General features: G+C 45.3%; 1 protein-coding gene across 3 annotated transcripts in view; it reads left to right on the top strand.

Annotated features, from left to right (window-relative positions):
- Positions 1-21,041, top strand: part of PSD3 (pleckstrin and Sec7 domain containing 3) — a 109,570-nt gene that overhangs the window by 16,574 nt on the left and 71,955 nt on the right. For all 3 annotated transcript variants that reach the window (XM_065406126.1, XM_065406128.1, XM_065406129.1), the window contains exons 3-4: positions 14,018-14,224; positions 14,341-14,421. In XM_065406126.1, the coding sequence (XP_065262198.1) occupies positions 14,018-14,224; positions 14,341-14,421 (288 nt within the window). The remainder of the gene's footprint in view (positions 1-14,017; positions 14,225-14,340; positions 14,422-21,041) is intronic.

Below are 21,041 nucleotides of genomic sequence, written 5' to 3'. Positions count from 1 at the left end.
TGACGTTAGGCTCTTAAATCCATATTTAGGCACCTAAATAAGAGAACTGATTTTCGAAAGTGCTGAGCAACCAGCAGCTGCCATTGTCTTCAAGGGATTCGGGTGCTCAGGCTTGCAGAAAATCAGGCCACTTTTATCTAGGTGCCCTGAATTTAGACAACACAGATTTAAAAATATTGGTATCACCCCATTTTATAAAAAAGCAACCCTGAAGGGTCTCAGCAACAGTCCACAACAAAGCTTCCAGCGTGCAGCAGGGTTCTCCTTAGCATGGTGATGTGATTTTTTTGGGGCCTTTCCCAGAGTTTCACAGTAATAGGTTGTCGGTCTTAAACTGAAAGGGGAAATGCTTCTTAACAGTTTTGAAGACCCCATCAAATGTAACTTCTTTGCTTGCTTGCTTTTTAAAATAGCTGTTTATTTAGGAAGCATGAACAGTTTTTCAAATTTTTACCGTAAAAGCACCAATGATGCACTATCAGCAATTAAGAAATGAGCTCATCACATTTTGTTTAGAGAAGCATCATGCAACAGTACAATTAATGGGCCAGAATCTTGGCCTCAATCCACTTCCTTTGCAATGCTCATGTGGCAGAGAGGGAGCAGAAATCCCCCATAAGTCACCCCGCAGAGGAGTCCCCTCGTATGGGAGAGCCCCCAGAAGGGGTGGAGTTGGGCTCCTAACTCCGGTAGCGCTCCTTTGAAAATTTAATGGAGGTGCTAGGCTGCTGGTAGCAAAAGAAAAAAATTGCCCAGAATGGTTCCAAGAAATATGTGAAGTTACGGTTATGGAAAATTAATGCATCAAATGCCTGCACAGCCAAATAGAGAGGACAAATAGATATTAGGGGCAAGTCTACACTACAAAATTAAGTCGACCTAAGTTACATCCACGTACACCCACTGCAGTAATTGAATCGGTTTTATACGTCCACACTATGCACCAGGAGCACTTGCACCGATTTAACCGTCAGCGTGAGTTGTTGTGGGATGGTTTCTGAGAGGCAGCAACAGTTGATGTAAGCAATGTCTACACTCTCACTGCTGCTCGACCTAAGCGCTATGTCTCTCACGGAGGTGGAGTTATTAAGTCAGTATAGTGGGCGAGTTACATCAGTGGGAGCAACATTTCAGTGTACACGCTTACAGACTTAGGTTGACGTAAGCTACCTCATGTAGATCTAACTTTAGTGTACACCAGGCCTTTAGAGAGACAAGGTGGGTGAGGTAATATCTTTTATTGGAACAACTTCTGTTGGTCAGAGAGGCGTTTCTTTTGGGTTAAGAAAACATGCCTGGGTTGTGTCAGAAGGTTCATCCTCTAACTTCATAGATTATAAGGCCAGGAGGAACCATTATGAACATCTTGGAAATACTTTGCTTAGTAGAAAAACTTGACAATGGTATCATTGCATATAATGTTTCTCTAAACAAAAAAGGGCTGAGTTGACTTTTGTACTGGTTAATACTGTATTTCTCATGCATGTTTGATGAGGATTTGTAAAACTGCTTATACTTCCCAAATAAGCAGTTATTGGAAAAAACAAACAAACAAAAAAACCCAGGCTGCTGACACCACTTCTGTTCCCAACCCCCTCCCAAAGCAAAGCAAAAAAATCCAGGAGCTGACCAAAAATCCCCTCACAACACACCAGAAGCTGATCAGAAAACTGCACACACCTATTCAGTACAAAGCATCAGTGATCAGGTGCTCAGCTCGCATGTGTTGCCATAGCCCCGTTAAAGTCAATGCTTTTTAGGTGAGTAACCTACACTTTTCATACATCCATTTACTGAGATCCATGGAATTATATTGTTTTATGCCCTGCTGATGGCCTGGCCCAAAGTGCAATCTGTCCTCTTATCCATTGGTCATGTCTGGCTGTCAGTCAAGCCCTTCTGCATTCTTGCTGGTAAACTCTGCTTTTCTCAGCTGCCTGCTTGGAGAAGAGGCAGAAGCAAACAATTGTAGGGAGCTGTGTGTGAATGGTGACTTGTTTTTGCTACAAGGAGAACTATGGGTAGCCAAAACCATGTAAATAACATTGAAACTACTTGGTAGAGCAGTTGGCTGTTCTATCAGTTGTGAAAAGGAGGAAAGTTTGTTTCACTGTAGAATTATGAAATAAAACTCCTGTGGAAAATGAGTGGCCTGCTACACACCATCTGTATGTTTGTTTGTTCTTTAAAAAGAACAGACTTTAAAGAAAGGAACAAACGCTGTATTTTTGAGCATCAGTTTTCCAAGTTGCCTGCAAAAGAATTAAGCTGCAACAGCTGCACATTTCACATGAGCTTTCTGGGCCAGTCTCCAAACAGTTAAACTTTAATGCTAGCGTGGGGTCATGTGTGACTTCATTGTATTGTGGGCATTTGAAGCAGGTCTGGTGGAGGGAAGTTGTTGTGGGGAACCAGGAAGAGCAGGGGAAGTAGTTAAATGTCTTTCAAGTTTTCATTCTTGCTCCTGAGGAAGCTATATTAAAGTGTTGCAGGGAAATACCAGGCAGAACCAGTGCACCGTATTTGTACTGCTCTCGAAAGCTGCAACGCATGCAAGAAACTCCAAGGGAGAGGAATGTTTGCTGAACAGATGGGATAGAAAACTATCCCATGCATGGAACAGTTAGCGGCTGAGCATGTTCTAACAGAGGTAACTGGGATTTAATATATATATATTTTTTTGGTCTATTTCTGATCTCAATGAGAGGCAGACTGGCCAGATCCCATTGAAGACCCTGGGGCTATGCCAGTTTACATCAGAGGAGTGGATTTTTAAAAAAAATTCTTTTTAATATTTGAAAACGACTTCAGAAGAGTACTACCACAGAGCAGCCGAATCAGAAAGGGTCTGATTTTCATGTACAATAAATTCCCCTTATGCTGCTCTAGCAGTTCAAAGGGGCCTTAAAGTGGGCATACATTTACACCCACTTTCAGGTCTCTTTACATTGCCACAGCAGTGTGAAAGGGTCTTGGGTTACATTTAAGAATCAGGTCCACAGTATTTTCAGCAAAACATTTGATTGCTGCTTGTACTTGAGGCTACAGTCAGCTGTAATATCAGTGTAACATTGGGGCATGCTGGCTGTTGAGAGACTCTAATCCTGTGCTTTTAGGTGGACGGTCTTGATGTTGTAATACTATGATCCTATCTGGAGAGGGTTTGTACTTGCTTCATTACATGCCTCCTAGAAATGGAATTTTCTGACATTTTAGATGTTTACTCCTATTTATGATTAGTGAGTTTTTCGTTAATGGAAGCAAAAGGAGAGCGATAAGGAGGAGGATTATATACAGCTGGTGTTTATGTTAAGCAGCTGGGCCTGTTCTAGTTCCTAAAAACTACTTTGAGTGTGAAATCTTCTTAGTAAAGAATGAGAAGTGATAGATCATAGTGGATATGTAGATACATATTACTTTGTTCCTTTCTTTGGAGTGTGACACATCTGAGTGTTTGGTATTTTTTAATGGCTTCTTGGTAGCTGCTCACAGAGACATTGATCCTCCATTCATATACTCCATTCATATACTCATTGATACTATACTAGGGAGCCGCAAAGTAAGCTGGAGATGCAAGCAAGAGCCGCTGTGCGGCTCAGAGAAGACTGATCCACTTTAAAGCATGTCTTTGAAGAGAGTTCAGATGTGGGACTTCAAAGCATATTAAACCATTTAGAGCAAAGTAGCACCGTGAATCACCTTCCAAGAAAGGGAAATTTTCCTTGGGAGAGCCTGTAATAGAAGCTAATTGACAAGGTAAATCATTGTTTGACATGAGTTTCTAATGAGCTGCAGGACACCGAACAACCTAATAATCAGTCTTGAGATCTATTAGAAGCGGTTTGGAAGCCCTCTGGCTCTCCGTGCTGCCAGTCATTTATCACAAGCAATGACTTGTCATGTTCTAAAGCTGGCTAGAAGCCTTCATCCCCAGGGGATGTTTCTTCCACAGTGGTTCCCCTCTCGCACCCCTGATTTCAGCTTTTTCATAGATTCATAGATTCTAGGACTGGAAGGGACCTCGAGAGGTCATCGAGTCCAGTCCCCTGCCCGCATGGGATGTAATGGGATCTTAAAGCAATGTAAGAAAGAAATTCTCGTAACACAACAAAATGTCTGGAGGGTTCCAGGTATCTGTCCCCAGTTTAATATTAACTTTCCTTAAATCGTACACTTGTTAGGGCAGGGATTGCCTCTTTCAATAAGTGATTATATGTGCAGGGTGGGAGTTTCTCAACAGCCAGCCTAATTCTGCTCCCATGGAGGTCAACGCTGACTTCAGTGAGAGCAGAGTTCAGTACTCAGCACTGGAAGATCCCGCCCGCAATGCCTAGTAGAACGGGTCGCCAGTCCCTTCTTGCAGCCTTTAGGTGCTGTTGCAGGACAGATAAATTAACGATGGATAAGACTGTTTACAGTCAGAGATGCTGACTGTTTGGGAAACTGTGTTCTTTGTAAAAAGTGTAAAAAAGACTGAAACTGAAGGCGTGTTTAAAAAAAACTTTAGTTTCATAACAGCACATCAACACATGTTAGGCACCTGGGAGCAATCCTGCACTGATTGAATTTGATGGGAGTTTTGCCATTGACTTCATTGGGCCAGGATGTTCACCCTTTTATTTCCAATCATTACTCTCTTTGCTGGAATGGGCTTTCCTGACAGATGCTGCCTTATCTTGACTTTAAATAAAGCTGCTATCACAGTAATGTATAGCTCTTTAAGAAAAGAGAAAACAGCTGTAATTACCACCCCCTCCCCCAACCACCACATAACTCTTATAAAAACCTCAGCCCCATCTTCCCCCAACTCTCCCTGAATTCTGTGCACTCTCTTCTGGATGCAACATTCCTGGGGGAAGGGCTCCAGGCATAACCAAATGAGACTATAAGTCAAAGGCATCTGCCTTAATGCCCATATTAAACTGATCACAGCTAGGCAAGTGACCGCTGTTACTGCTTGGTAAAGAAATGCGCACATAGCTAAACTGTGCTAAAACACCCTCTGGCTTTTGTCCCTCCCTCCTCCTTTTGCCGCCTCCTCCTCCTGCTTGTGTATCTCACCCACTTTGTGTGTTGTCTTTTAGACTATAAACTGTTTAGGCCCAGGAATGTCGATTACTATATGTGTGTGTAGGATTCAGCACAATGATTTGTTTGGTCTCTAGGTGCTAGCACAATGTGCGATTAATAATAATAAAAGTGGGATAACCATTATAGATTGTTTTAGGGCTCCTGCCCAGTTATGTCCCATCGTGGTGATATTTTAAATCTGTATTTATTGGAGGAGAGACCATCAGGGATCTGGTCACTGTTGGTGCCATGCACTGAATTTAAGGCTGCAGCTTTTCATCATATTATTTTAATTTTTGATTGGATACTATGGCACACCACGTCAGAGTTTTCAGATAAGAATCTGAGAATGCTGGGACAGAAAGGACAGAGGAGGCTGTAAAAATTCACCAGGAGACAGAAATAGTTAGCTCAAACTCCGCTGGTGGCACTGGGAGTGTTGTGCTGGTCTGTGACCCCAATGACTAGGAGTTCAAGTTCCCTTCTTGCCTGATCCCTGTGATTAATTTTGCAAGAATCACTGGGTCAAATTCTGTGGCCAGTGATACACAGGAGATCACATTAGATTATCATTATGGTCCCTCTTGGCCTTAAATTCTAGGCATTGATTAAATAAACTCCATTATACACCCATCTAGCTTATACCATGTGGCAGGTTTTCATTTTTATCACATAAACACCAGAGTTGACGGGCACAAGAGCTTTCACATCTATATAATAGATCTGAATCCCTACCCGAGGTCATCTTGGTCTATTTCTTAACGAATAGGTATCCACATAAACCACCATCACAGTTGGCCCTAATTGGCTACTAGCATCATTGTCAACAGAGATCTAGGAACTAATTAAATAAACCTCATTACACATCTAGAGAACAAGGATTGCAAAAGATGTTGCATATGTTGGGGCTTCATATTTTCAAAGCTGCTTAAGTGATTTGGACATGCATTAATTTCTAATGAGAGCTGAGCATTAAAATCTCACCCTCAATCTCTAGTATTGTCAAGTTGGCCTCTTTCATATGAATGCTAAATTTAGGTGTTGAATAAGTCCAAACACCACTTTTACCCCACTCCTACTAGTAGGATATTGCTTAGTTGTAAGGAAAACTCAAAGAACATTGAATCAAATAGTCAGCTGCTTTGAGATGATGCTTTTGTGAATGAAACACCTGACTTGGACTGCATTTTATATCTGGGAAGTTAGACTAGTGAAATTCCCTCTAAGACTACTTTGGCAAGCTGCCAACAGCAAAAGAAACAAGCTCTCTTCGCCTTTTCTATTCCCACTTCGTTTCTAAAGTGCTGTGTCGGAAGTTGCTGTGGAATATAGGTCACTGTATGGTAGTTGCTGGCATTTCCATATAACCGGTCATGGTTTGTGGTTGCGTTCATTCTTGTATTTGACTTCAGGATGCAGATGTTTTCTGTCAGTGCTGGCCACCTTCCAGGGTTATAAATATTGCCTGTAATAAGGAGTAGGGGGGAAACAGGGCTGTGTTTTATTGGTGGTAGTTAAGGCTATGATTTTGGCACAGAAATGTTTAGTAAATTTCACGGTGGAGATGCAGGAAAAAGAAGATAAGTCACGGAAAGTTCACCAAATAATGTAGTTTGCATTACAGGTCTGTCGCATCTTACGCGCATTTAACATGCGCGAATTCAGCTTTACGCGGTCGGCAAAAACAAAAACAAAAAGAGAAAAATAACAATTTAAATATTGTTCCTGTAGTGCGGGCGATTTCGCCCGCCATTACACTCAACGTAATTTTGACTATACGCAGTTTTCGCTTTACGCGCTGATGTAACCCCAGCGTAAGATGAGACAGACCAGTACATCAACATAAGAGTATAGTGGGGTGCTGAAAGATGGGGCCTAGGAAGGGGGTTTTGGAGAGCAAGTCCACACTGCACTCACCCACAGCAGTGGCTCCTGACCGGACTCCCTGCTCTTAGTTTGTGATCTAGCTAGGGTGACCAGACAGCAAGTATGAAAAATCGGGATGGGGGGTGGGGGGTAATAGGAGCCTATATAAGAAAAAGACCCAAAAATGGGGACTGTCCCTATAAAATCGGGACATCTGGTCACCCTAAATCTAGCGCACAAGGTCACAGCGCCACTCCGATTTGGCTCATTCACCCCTCTGCCTCTATCAGCGGAGGGGTGGACAGGCCAAACCTGAGTGGCGTTGCGACCTAGTGCACAGGTGCACTGCGCCACTCACTGTGGTGGACTAATCAAATGCGTTTTTACAAGAGATTTCCAAGGTTTCTCAGACTTTATTCAAATTCACGATTTCTGTGGCCACCGTGATCTCTGTGACAAAATCAGAGGTTGTGCGTAGGTTGACATGACATGGCTTTTGAAGGGGTGTGTGTGTGTGTTTGTTTGGAAGGCACTGTAAGCATATTGGGTGTATAGCAGTAGTTTGCATTGTAGCTGTTTACCCTTTGTATTGTTCAACATTAAAGCTGAGATTTTTTAAATATGTCTAAGGGAGTCAGATGTCCAGTATGAAGAGAGAGGAGGCTGCTGGCATGATTTAATCATGGATTTCTACATAAAAGTTCATTCTTGTTGGTTGTTATAACCTTAATACATATTCTTCACAACTCGGAGATAGATGTAGGTTTCATTTTTAGAAGGTACACACTATACATTTTTAAACAGTGATTTATTTTGAAAACTTTTCAGATTAGTTTTACAGCTATATTAGAAAATGAATGATTGTTTGGTTATTTCATTTACCAAAGGTAATTGAAGCAGATATTTGAGAGGTCATTGGGAGGTGAACTATCTCCAGTTCAACAGGTTAATCATTAATATTTGGAGGCTTTTCTTGCCATGCTATATTAGGAAGAGAACATCACCAGACAGACATTTAAATTGTTTTATTTAACTAAAACAACAACATTATGTATTCTGGATATTTTTCTTCAACAGCAAACATATAATATTTTAACAAAACAAACATATGAATTTTTGAATTTAGTTAAACATTCAAGTTTTATAAAATCAGGCTTGTTTTTGTTAAAATTGTTTTTAACTAAAATAGTTAAATGAAATATTTAAAAAACAAAAATTAAATCAACTATGTCAGCCAGGTCAACATGAGAAACTTAGAATATTGGCTTCTGCAGCTAACTCCGTCGTCTTCACCTTCATTTTCCTGTTTGTTCATAATTTGGAAAAGAAAAACAAGCTGTCCTGCTTTTTCAGGTCCAAAACGATTTTTTAATTTGGAATGAATTAGTCCAAAGGAAGAAAATATTCTTTCTACACCGGCAGAAAAAGCTACTGCTGTTAAAAGCTCTGAAGTTTATTATAATTGGCATTATGGAGGGATGATTGCTGGATGTCCATGTCATAGCCAACTTCTCTTCTTCAGCAGTTAAGGCTTGACCCTGGTCCCGAGCACTGAGAATATTTGCAAGAAAATGAGCTGGAGATAGTGCTTGTCCCATTTGTTTTTTTAATGCTGGAATTTAACTCTCTCATTTTATATTTCTCTTTTTAAGATCTCACTCAGTTCCTTCCAAATTTCAACAGCGTCAGCAATAAAACAGCTATTTCCCTGCTTTTTGTTCAAGGCTAGAGAAATAGGCTTCAGGGTACTCAGCATGTGTTCAACATTTCTCTGAAGCCCAATGTTGAGAACTTTGGCTGTGACAGAGCCATCTACTTTTTCACCATTTTGTTCACAAACTGTCATCAGATTAGGCCAGTTCTTGATATAGTCCCCAAAACAGTCCACTACTGAGTTCCATCGCACGTCTTGTGGGAGAGTTAGCTTGGTTCCTCCCACTTTTTTCAGAGCAGCTGCTGCAAAGTGGTTGTTACGGAAGTATTTTGCAATTTCAACAGCATTAGCCTTTATTTCTGGAACACTGAAGTCTTTGGCTAGGAGGTGCATCAAATGAGCACTGCAACCATATGTTATTAGCTTGGGGCTCTCTTCACTCTCTTCTAATAATTTCTTCTCCTCTTGGATACGTTTGCAGCATTGTCTGTGACCAAGCTGCGTACTAGACATTTGAATTTTTGTTCGCAGTTTGTTATAATTGTTACTGCTACTTCTTGTAAGTATTCTGCTGTGTGTGCATTTCCTGATGTATCAATTGTTTCAGTAAGGAAGACATTCCCTTCTTCTGTTGTGACACAAGCACATACAACAGGACCATTGTGGACATTGGTCCACAATGTCTCTAACCCATCAAGACTCAGGTTAACAATTTTACCCTCTAGACCTTTTGCACACTGCTCAATTTCTCTTTCATACACTTTATCCAGCAATTTGCCTGTGACATCTGCTCTGTTGGGTGGACTGTATCCTGGTCTTAATGACTGAACCATGTTAATGAAGTGTGGGTTCTCAGTCCTACAGAAAGGAGAGTTTGTTGCATAAACAAACCAGGCAATTTTTTCATCTTTTTGTAATCTGCTGGTTCTTATCTATGGTTGTTTCTGGATGATGGAGATTTTTTTTTTCTTTTTGCTACAGGCGATATACTGTGGTCATGTGACATACATGATGCGACTGAAACACTATCATTGGCAGATAACTCTGAAACTATAGAAAATGATGGTGATCTTGAAGGTGGATAGTCTTCAGAATCCTCTATGTTGAGGTTGGATTCTCCTAAACAAAATAAGTCAATGCAGTTATTTAATTATTAGTACCGTACTGCTCATTTAGTATTATTCATTGCATTCACTGACAGTACTACTATAAAGGTGAAATTGTAAAAGGAAGATCTGCCTATTTCAGCTGTTTATTTTTTATCACAACTGCATCTAAAATGCTAGTACCATAGAGTAACAGCTATATTTTTTGCTCAAACATGAGAATTCAAGAATAGTCCAGAAGGAAGACAGGCAGTCCTTAAGAAAGAAGCATGGAATAAAAAAGTTTACCAACCTGAAGATCCTGCATGTTCAGACATGTTCCTTTCATCATCTTCAACGCAGCTTCCTCCTGAGAAGGAACACTTCTCACGATGTTGTTTCATTCGGGAAACCAGGCCTTGCATTTCTTTGTTGCACTGTTTGCATTTTGTACGCATGCCTGTCTTACCCAAAGGTAGAGGAACTTCATTAAAATATTCCCAAACTGGGTCTCTTTTACGGCCTGCTGCCATTATAGGTTTTCTCTTCTAGTGAGAGAATGGTCTGGTAGATCTCAAATCAATGAAGGCTACACTCAGAAAGACCTCAAGACTTCTGGAATATGCTGCTCAAACAGTTTCACTTTTATTTCTACTGCCTGTCCCTTCCTTCTCACATTTATCTCCAGACTTCTTCTCCTTGTCCAGATCTATTCCGCCCCCAACAATCTTCTATTCATTGAACTTTTTGAAACTTTGCACTTTTAGAGAGAGATAAGGGATCGACTCTGTGTACACATTTGCAGAGGGCCAATAGGGTTGAGGTCTGTTATTTCTCACCTCTATATATTATTTATTTGTTTAAAAACATTTTTGCTGTTAACAATACAAATCCAGTTTGAAAACTGCAAAACTAAGCATCTTTGATGGTATCTTCTAGACCGGGGCGGGCAAACTTTTTGGCCGGGTTTCGGAAATTGTACGGAGGGCCGCCCCTTGAGGCCCCTCCCCCCCCGGGACTCCTGTCCCATCCAACCCACCCTGTTCCCTGACGGCCCCCCGGGACCCCTGCCCCATCCACCCCCCCACTCCCTGTTCCCTGACCGCCCCTGGAACTCCTGCCCCTGACTGCCCCCCGCTCCCTGTTCCCTGACAGCCCCCAGAACCCCCACCCCTGACTGGCCCCCGCCGTCCCATCCAACCCTCTCTCTCCTTCCTGACTGCCCCCCGGGACCTCTGCCCCCATTCAACCCTCCTGTTCCCCGCCCTCTGACCGCCCCGACCCCATCCACCCCCCTGCCCCCTGACCACCCCCCCAAACTCCCCTGCCCTCTATCCAACCCCCCCTGCTTCCTGCCCCCCTTACCGCGCTGCCTGGAGCACTGGTGGCTGGCGGCACTACAGCCACGCTGTGCAACACAAAGCACTGGGTCAGGCCGCAGCCCCAGAGCATTGTGCCAGCGGCGGGGCACGCTGAGGCTGCGGGGGAGGGGAAACAGCAGGGGAGGGGCCGGGGGCAGGAGCTCAGGGGCCGGGCAGGCCGGTCCCGCGGGCCTGATGTGGCCCACGGGCCGTAGTTTGCCCACCTCTGTTCTAGACTGAGCACTGAGTCCCATTGAGTAGATCGAAAGATTAACCTAAATAATCTATACAGAAGCCCCTGGAACCCCATAAGATTGGGTCCCCAATCCATGAACTATTGGAACTCATTTACAAAACTTTTCTTAAACATTACATGAATACACCGTCTCATACTATAGAATTAGAATTTATAATCCCTATTCCATGATGAGATCTCTTTGAGCTATAATGTATCTTAATTCAAACTATCTTTAGATAGGTTTTTTCCTCAAAAAGCATTTTATAAAAAAAAATCCGATTTAAATTAAAAAAATCTGGTTGTTTCTTTAAAAAAAAAAAAAAAAAAATCATTGATTTTTATCCACCCTGGGCTCTAGAATTTACTCCCTGCACTTAGTCTGAAATAGTCCAGATTTGGTAACCTGAAAGGCACGCTGCAGAAGATGGATAAGGCTTTTGGGGAGGGCTGAGGGTCTAATTCCCACAATGATGGAATAGAAAGGAGTGGTTTTGTACTGCAGGTGGCTGTCAGGTGGAGTTCCTGCAGGAGCCATTGTTTCAGTGCCGCTGGGACTACGTTGCAGTATTAATTGTGCATTCAGGCATCTGGAGCCTTTTATAGGTGTCTTTTTATTATTTAAATCCAAATAAATAAATTCCCAGTAACTGCAACGGCAATTGGGTGTTCAGTTCCCTTAGCTGCTTTGAAAATCTGAGGCCACGTCCTCACTACGGGGGCGGGGGTCGATTTAAGATACACAAATTCAGCTACGCGAATAGCGTAGCTGAATTTGACGTATCGGAGCCGACTTACCCCGCTGTGAGGACGGCGGCAAATCGACCTCCGCGGCTCCCCCGTCGACGGCGCTTACTCCCACCTCCGCTGGTGGAGTAGAAGCGTCGATTCAGGGATCGATTGTCGCGTCCCGACGAGACGTGATAATTCGATCCCCGAGAGATCGATTTCTACCCGCCGATTCAGGCGGGTAGTGTAGACCTGCCCTCAGTTTGAGAGGATTACTGAAAATGTCACTCACAAAATATGTGTTTAAGTGATTCTTCTGTAACAGAGCTGGAAGGAAGTGAGTACAGATGGAGTTGATAAAAAATACCCCTTTCTTGCTTTGAATGCAATGGATACTGTAACATGGGAAGAAAGCTGCAGTTCTCACCCCTTCTTCTGATGTGCGTGCTTCCACGGCAGAAAGCAGGTGGTGATTTGTGTGGTGGGGAATCCAGCTTAGCAAAGTTTTTTGGGTCACACTTTATATTAAGGATCCATTTATAAAGAATTAATGAATGATTATCAGACATTTTTATTAAACAGCTGCTATGTTGTTATAGAGTCCAACAGATCAGTTAGTGGTTTATAACTATGTGTTCTAGGCTGCTATAACACCTTCTGCTATAGTGTTTACAGCCATCTAACTGTAACCAAATAACTGAATGTAGCCAAATTCATTGTCTAAAGACAAAGCAGTACAGTATGAAAAGGGGACATACGAACCCTTCTTCCAGGAAGCAATTCTTGTCTCGCAGCGTGTTCCCCTTACACCAAAGGTATGCTTCAAAGATCTGCATTTCAGCGATTTGTAGTATGACTTTACAAGTTACACAGCTCTTTATATGTCACTAAATCCAGCCCACTGGTTGTAACAGTTCCTTAACTTCTTGTTCTGGGCTGTACTTTTCTTTCCTCTGTTTTGCATACTACATTCCAAACCAGTTGGGTGGAATGGTACTTGTACTAGGACCCAGAACAAATGTACTTTGATTTTGACTAATTTTGTATTTGCTAGTGCCAAAGTTGACTTCAGCTTTGCAAAGCATTATGGGATACTTAGTATGCTTACTCTTGTTCACGCATGCTACCATTCAACTGTAAAGCTTTGTGCTAACATTTAGATAGAATATAACGCGCAATACTTATTAGTATGGTGTGCAGTACGTATAAGTATACATATTAGCTAACAGGCTGTTGGCTGCATGTCTGAGGGGAGATTCAGGATAGGCAGGGGCAGCATAACCAGTGGATCCCCTAAGCTTCACAAGGTGCTTGGACCCAGTGGTGTAGAGCCCCGGAGCCACAAAGTACCAGGAGCAGGGAAAGCTGTAGAATGTAGATGCTCCACATGGTCCCTGCTTCTTGCAGTCTCCAGCCAGCCTTTGTGAGTCAGCTCCCCACTTCAGTGCGGCTTCCTCTGCACCTCAGACCCCTTATCTTGATTCCTGCTCCCCTTCCCACTTTTGCTTCCCTCTGCACCTTCTAAAATTCACAGGACCTGCTGTAGCCCTTGCTGTAGCCAGTGCACTGGGAGGCCAGTCTGGGTCTGGGAGCAGAACCAAGGTCTGGTACATAGGGCAGCCTGGGAAGATGGAGTAGATAACTTGAGTGAACCATTGTAAATCCCAATTTGCTCACCATAGGATTGCAGATGAGTTACTCTGAGATAATGGTCCACAATTTACAAGTAGCTCATTTTGGCAACTCTTTTTGATGCATCAGTTCGAGCACAACATGTCAAGCCCCTGCTATGCACAGTTACACATGTTATGAAAAGTCAGTACAAACCACAAAACACAGGATTTTACTAAACAAATATGTCAGTTCTCAACAGTTCTTTAGCTGAGTGGAGTTTATCGTATCTTGCAATCTTGCCAATTAATCACCTTCCTGCCAGTTGGAAAATAAATCTTTCTTGAAAATGTTCATGAGGTCTTTATTCTTTTTTTCTCCCCTTCACATTCCTTTCATCACATAGCAATGCTGGACTGAAAAACTCGCTGTTCGACTCCACAGCTGCCATGGGTAGCAATCAGCTCCTGGAGAAAGATGGCACTGAAAACCGTAGTAAAGATCTCAGCAATGGCACCGACAGCAATTTGGAAGCCGCCAGGAGGCTGGCTAAGCGCCTCTACCAACTGGACCGATTCAAGCGCTCTGATGTGGCAAAGCACCTGGGTAAAAAGTATGTGTTGACACAGGGCTTTTCATGAACTGTCATTCGTATGGTCGATTCTGTACAATAATAAGAGCAGCTTGAAGTTTGATTTTTAATAATAAACTTTTTGGGTTTTTTTTAAGCAATGAGTTCAGCAAACTTGTGGCTGAGGAATACCTGAAGTTTTTTGATTTCACGGGTATGACGCTGGATCACTCCCTCAGGTATGTGCTCATGTCCAAACCTCATATTCTTTTCACGTTGTCTCAATAGATATAATTATCCCTAGAGAATCTAAGGAATTGAAGATGGAGTCCTAGGGGAGGTTAATTCCCATTCTTTCAGTTTGCAGTTCGAGTGTATAAAAACATAAGAACATAAGAACTGCCATCCCGGGTCAGACCAATGATCCATCTAACCCGGTATCCTGTCTCCGACAGTACCAGACAAGTAGCAGACAAGTCTTGTCTCCGACACTACCAGAGCTTCAGAGGGAGTGTACAGAACAGGGCAGTTGGAGTGATCCACCTCTGTCTTCCCCTCCTGGCTTCTGGTAGTCAGAGGTTTAGGGACACCTGCAGCTGGAGTTGCATCTCTGACTATCTTGGCTAACAGCCATAAATTTACCTAGTTCTTTTTTGAACCCATTTATACTTTTGGCCATCACAACATCCCATGGCAATGAGTTCTGCAGGTTAATTGTGTGCTGTGTGAAAAAGTACTTCCTCTTGTTTGTATTAAACCTGCTGTCTAATAATTTCATTGGATGACCCTAGTTTTTGTGTTATATGAAGGGGTAAATAATATTATCTAGGGCTGTCAATTAATTGCAGTTAACTCATGCGATTAACTCAGAAAAATTAATTGTGATTAATCGCACATATAACAATAGAATACCAATTAAAATTTATTAAATATTTTTGGATGATTTTCTACATTTTCAATATTGATTTCAATTACAACACAGAATAGAAAGTGCACAGTGTTCACTTTCTATTATTATTTTTTATTACAAATACATGCACTGTAAAATGATGAACAAAAGAAATAGTATTTTTCAGTTCACCTCATGCAAGTACTGAAGTGTAACTTCCAAATGCAGATTTTTTTTTGTTACATAACTGCACTCAAAAACAAAACACTATAAAACTATAGAGCCTACATGTTCACTCAGTCCTACTTATTCTGCCAATCGCTAAGACAAAAAGTTTGTTTACATTAACGGGAGATACTGCCAGGGCCGGCTCCAGGCACCAGGCAACCAAGCACATGCTTGGGGCGGCACCTGGTAAGGGGCGGCCAATCTTGGGGGGGCGGTGGGGGGGCGGTGGGGGGGGCGGGCCCCGGCGGCGCGGCATTCCGCGGGGGGGGGCGGGCTCCGGCGGAGCGGTGCTCGGCGGGGGGGGGGCGGGCTCCGGCGGCGCGGCGCTCGGCGGGGGGGGCGGCACGGGGCGCGGCGCTCGGGGGGGGTTCCGGCAGCGCGGCGCAGGGCGGGGGGGCGGCACGGGGCGCGGCGCTCGGGGGGGGGGTTCCGCAGCGCGGCGCTCGGCTGGGCGGGCTCAGGGGGTGGTGCTTTTTTTTGCTGCTTGGGGCAGCAAAAAACTTAGAGCCGGCCCTGGATACTGCTGCTTGCTTCTTATTTACAATGTCACCTGAAAGCGAGAACAGGCGTTCGCATGGCACTTTTGTAGCCGGCGTTGCAAGGTATTTACGTGCCAGATATGCTAAACATTCGTATGCCCCTTCATGCTTCGGCCACCATTCCAGAGGACATGCTTCCATGCTGATGATGCGCGTTAAAAAAATAATGCGTCAATTAAATTTGTGACTGTCCTCCTTGGGGGGAGAATTGTATGTCTCCTGCTCTGTTTTACCGGCATTCTGCATATATTTCATGTTGTTATAGCAGTCTTGGATGATGACCCAGCACATGTTCATTTGAAGAACACTTTCACAGTAGATTTGACAAAACGCAAAGAAGGTACCGATGTGAGATTTCTAAAAATAGCTACAGCACTGTACCCAAGGTTTAAGAATCCGAAGTGCCATCCAAAATCGGAGATGGACGAGGTGTGGAGCTTTCAGAAGTCTTAAAGAGCAACACTCTGATGTGGAAACTACAGAACCAGAACCACCAAAAAAGAAAATCAAGCTTCTGCTGGTGGCATCTGACTCAGATGATGAAAATGAACATGTCAGTCTGCACTGCTTTGGAGCGTAGAACCCATCATCAGCATGGAGGCATATCCTCTGGAATGGTGTTTGAAGCATGAAGGGACATATGAATCTTTAGCGCATCTGGCATGTAAATATCTTGCAACACCAGCTACAACAGTGCCATGTGAAAGTCTGTTCTCACTTTCAGGTGACATTGTAAACAAGAAGCAGGCAGCATTATCTCCTGCAAATTGTAACCAACCTTGTTTGTCTGAGTGATTGTCTGACCAAGGAGTAGGACTGAGTGGACTTGTAGGCTCTAAAGTTTTACATTGTTTTATTTTTGAATGCAGTTTTTTTATAGATAATTCTACATTTGTAAGTCAACTTTCATGATAAAGAGATTGCACTACAGTACTTGTATTAGGTGAATTGAAAAATATTTTTTTTTGTTTTTTTTACAGTGCAAATATTTGTACTAAAAAATAAATATAAAGTGAGCACTGTACACTTTGTATTCTATGTTGTAATTGAAATCAATATATTTGAAAATGTAGAAAACATCCAAAAATATTTAAAATAAATGGTATTCTATTGTTGTTTAACAGCGCGATTAATCACGATTAATTTTTGTAATCGCTTGACAGCCCTAATATTATCATAACATTACTAAAGAAACTAGAAATTGGTGACATTCCCTGGAGGGAAGCACTTCTGTTGAATTGTTAAAATTCTTGATGTGACATTACCCAGGGTGCAATCTGGACTGCTGAACAGCTGTGTCCCAACTTGGGGTGCCTTTTACACTGCTTTGCTGTGAGAGCAACCACTCCTGGTCTGCTCTCACCCACCCTCCAGCATGTAAATTACTCCCAGCTATACCGTATGAGTGGTACGGGCAGCCACTCTTGAATTACACTGCACGGCAACACCAGCCAATTCCCAGTCCCAGACTTTCCCCAGAAATGTGCATCTTGTACCGCCCAGCTCGCTCCTGGCTCATATAAAGTCTGTCATTTTATTAATAGAAAATGATATGCACAAATCCTGTTATCTCACATGGAGTTTCCCAAACACTTCAGTCCAAGCATACACTGGCTTAGATAAAACAATAAAACAAGTTTATTAACTACAAAAAGATAAATTTTCAATGGTTACAAGTAATGAGGCATAAAAGTCAGAGTTGGTTACAAGAAAATAAAAATAAACGCTACTAATACCTAACTTAAGAAGTTAGAGTGAATTCAAAGCAAAGGCCTCTCTCACCATGTTTCAGCAGTCTTACTGGCTGAATTCCATTCTGCCAGGATCCCTCCCCAGTCCAGTGATCCGTCCTTTGTCCTTCAAGTGTTGCCAATGCCGTGAGTAGAGATGAAAGGAGAAATTTGGGGCCTCTGTTCCCCATTCTTGCACCTTTTCCTCTTCTTTGAGAATTATCTCTAGCTGGGGGTCAGGAGACAGAAAGTCTGTGGGGACGGGAACCTCCAGCTGTTTCTTTGCCAAGATGTAAATTTCCTGTTCATACCCTTTTTCCTGCCAAAAGAATGGCCACTTAACCAGGTGCAGGTCCATTTGATTTAATTAACACCTGGTTGACACCAGTTTGCCTTTTATCTCTGAGGAACTGGTTTGTTTCTGCTTTTTCTAAACTTAAAACATGTTTCAGGAATGTTATACAGTAGACATTTATAACTTTGCATACAATGCTACCACACATATTTCACCAGGACAATAATGATCAGCAAATTATGAGTGCTTCTTCGAGTGATTGCTCCTGTGTATTCCACAGTAGGTGTGCGTGCTCGCCACGTGCACCGGTGCCGGAAGTTTTTCCCTTAGCAGTACCCGTAGTGAGGGAGCACCGCGGCGACCCCTGGAGTGGCGCCTGTATATCGCGCTATAAGGGGAGCTACGGGCTCCCCCCACCCTCAGTTCCTTCTTGCCGCCAGTGAAGATAGTCGGAACTTTTGTGCTCCAGCTCTGCTGTAACCCTTCTTTTCGACCGTAGTGGTACCGTTGTACATTGTTCTTCAGTCGTTAGAGCGGGCTTAGGGCATGCCCCGGGCTTCAAGTCGTGCGCCTCCTGTCGCCGCTCTATGCCCAGGAGCAACCCTCACGCTGACTGTCTTCACTGCCTGGGTGAGACTCACATAAGCGACCGTTGCAAGATCTGTAGGTCGTTCAAGCCAAGAACCAAGAAGGAGAGAGACGTCAGACTTCGAGCTCTCCTGATGGAGTCGGCACTGACTCCGACGCCGGTGCACAGATCGGACTTGGAACTGGCCGCCGCGTCATCAGTACGTAGCGAGGCCCCTTCGACCAGTCGGCGCCGTTCTCCCTCCAGAAAGCAAGGGAAGGGCTCGGCCTCGCAACACCGCCGCGATAAGGACAAGGGGGAGGCTGGTCCCGCGCTGGGCAGCCCTCGATCCCCTCCGGGCTCTAAGGCTCCGACTCGTGTGGAGCGGAGCAGCCCAGTACCATTGACCCAGGCATCCCCACTGGTACGGATGCTGTCGACACCAGAGGTGGTGCAGGCGGCGAAGGACATTATGTCCCTGCCTGTCCTGAGCTCGCAATCGGGTATGGGCCCTAGGTCGCGGGGCAAGCCCCCTTTGGGTGCCCACCAGACCTCTCCGAGCAGCCGCAGTTCCCGCTCTGAAGATCGATCCCCGCACCGCAGCGGCCGCTCTTCGGACAGCTCCCGGCCACCCTCGACGTCGTCCAGACCGTCAGGGCCGCCGTCGGGACGGGAGTTGCGGGGACCCTCCATGCCCCCTGCCAGCGAGCAGAGGCACCGAGGGAGGCACCGGGAACGCTCATCTGCTAGACGTGGGTACCGGAGCCGCTCTCGACGGGACAGACGTCGCCGCTCCCATTCCAGCTCCCGCTCGTCGAGGCACCACGCCGGAGACTCCCCTTGGGGTACCTCGGCGTCAAGGCACCGGGCTTCGCATCGCCCCCATGCGTACCGAAGCAGTTCGTCGCGTGGGTACTGTTAGTCGTCGTCAAGATCCCGGTCCCGAGGGAGACGACGCTACAGACGCCGCTCCTACCGCTCCCGCGGCACCGAACGTTCTTCGGTGACCTCGGCTGCGGCACACGTCCACCCACCCTCGGCACGTGCCATCCCGCCGGAGCACATATTGCCATTCTGTGCTCAGCCAAACCAATGGCAAGGGACTCCGTGGCAAGGACAGTGGTGCCAATGGGCAACCGTGGCCATCGGTGCCAGCCCAAGTGGAGGCCCGTTCGGTCGCCGGAGTGTCCCGGGCTCCATCGGCCTCCTCCGGCCGCCCACGAGACAAATCGGCGGGCCACGAGTCGGCAGACACGCGCCGGGACTCTGATCTCGGTATCGACGCCCTGGCACCGACCGAGGTGCCCGGCTCCGTATGGGCCATCTCCCCGGTAACGGACGACACCATAGCGGCGCCTTCGCCTTCACCTTCGGTCCCGCAGGAGGACTTCAAGGCGCACCAGGACCTGCTAAAGTGGGTGGCTTCCAACCTACAGCTGCAGGCCGAGGAGATGGAGGGTCCATCCGAGTCCCTCTTTAACGTCCTGTCTCCCTCGGCACTGGGTTGCGTGGCCCTGCCTCTGCACCAGGGTATTGCCAACATTTCAAACTCCCTGTGGCAAACCCCCGCCTCCTTGGCCCCAATCTCGAAAAAGGCCGAGAGAAAATACTTTGTGCCGGTGAAGGACCATGAATACCTGTATTCACACCCGGCACCCAACTCGCTCGTCGTGGAATAGGTAAACCACAGAGAGCATCAGGCCAGCCCACGCCCACCCCAAAAAATAAAGACGCCAGGAGACTGGACTCCTTTGGCAGAAAATTTTATTCGTCGGCTAGCTTCCAGCTTCGCGTAGCCAACCACCAGGCCTTACTGAGCAGGTACGACTTCAACCTGTGGGAGTCCCTGCCTAAATTTGAGCCTCTCCTCCCGGACCGGGACAGGAAGGTCTTCAGGGCCCTGGTGGAAGAGGGGTCGGCGGCGGCGGCGGCAAAAGTGGCCCTGCAAGCGACGTCCGATGCAGCGGACACGGTGGCCTGCTCGATGGCTTCCGCGATCACCATGCACAGGGTGTCGTGGCTCTTGTGCCTCCGTCGACAGCCCGGACAACAATCGCTGATGCAGGACCTCCCGTTCGATGGCAAGGCGCTCTTCGCGGACCTGATGGACGTCAGGCTGCATGGGATGAAGGATTCCCGAACCACCTTGCAGACCTTGGGCCTTTATGTCCCCCGGCTAAGGACAAGGTCAGATCTGTTCTGGCGGCTCAACCTGCGAGGAGCAGATATGAGCCCCCGTACAAAAGGCCCAGAGACCAGAAGCGTCAGTCTCAGGGCAGGTCTACACTTACTTCCTGGTCCGGCCGTAAGCAATCGATCTTCTGGGATCGATTTATCGCGTCTTGTCTAGACGCGATAAATCGATCCCGGAAGTGCTCGCCGTCGACGCCGGTACTCCAGCTCGGCGAGAGGAGTACGCGGCATCGACGGGGGAGCCTGCCTGCCGCGTCTGGACCCGCGGTAAGTTCGAACTAAGGTACTTCGAATTCAGCTACGTTATTAAGGACGCGTACTTTCATGTCCATATTTTAGAGGGACACAGACGCTTCCTCCGATTCATGGTGGGGATGGACCATTACCAATTCACGGTCCTCCCCTTTGGCCTATCCA

The sequence above is a fragment of the Emys orbicularis genome, chromosome 6, assembly GCF_028017835.1.
Source record: "Emys orbicularis isolate rEmyOrb1 chromosome 6, rEmyOrb1.hap1, whole genome shotgun sequence".
NCBI lineage: Eukaryota > Metazoa > Chordata > Testudines > Emydidae > Emys > Emys orbicularis.
This window is presented reverse-complemented; position numbering and strand designations above follow the sequence as displayed.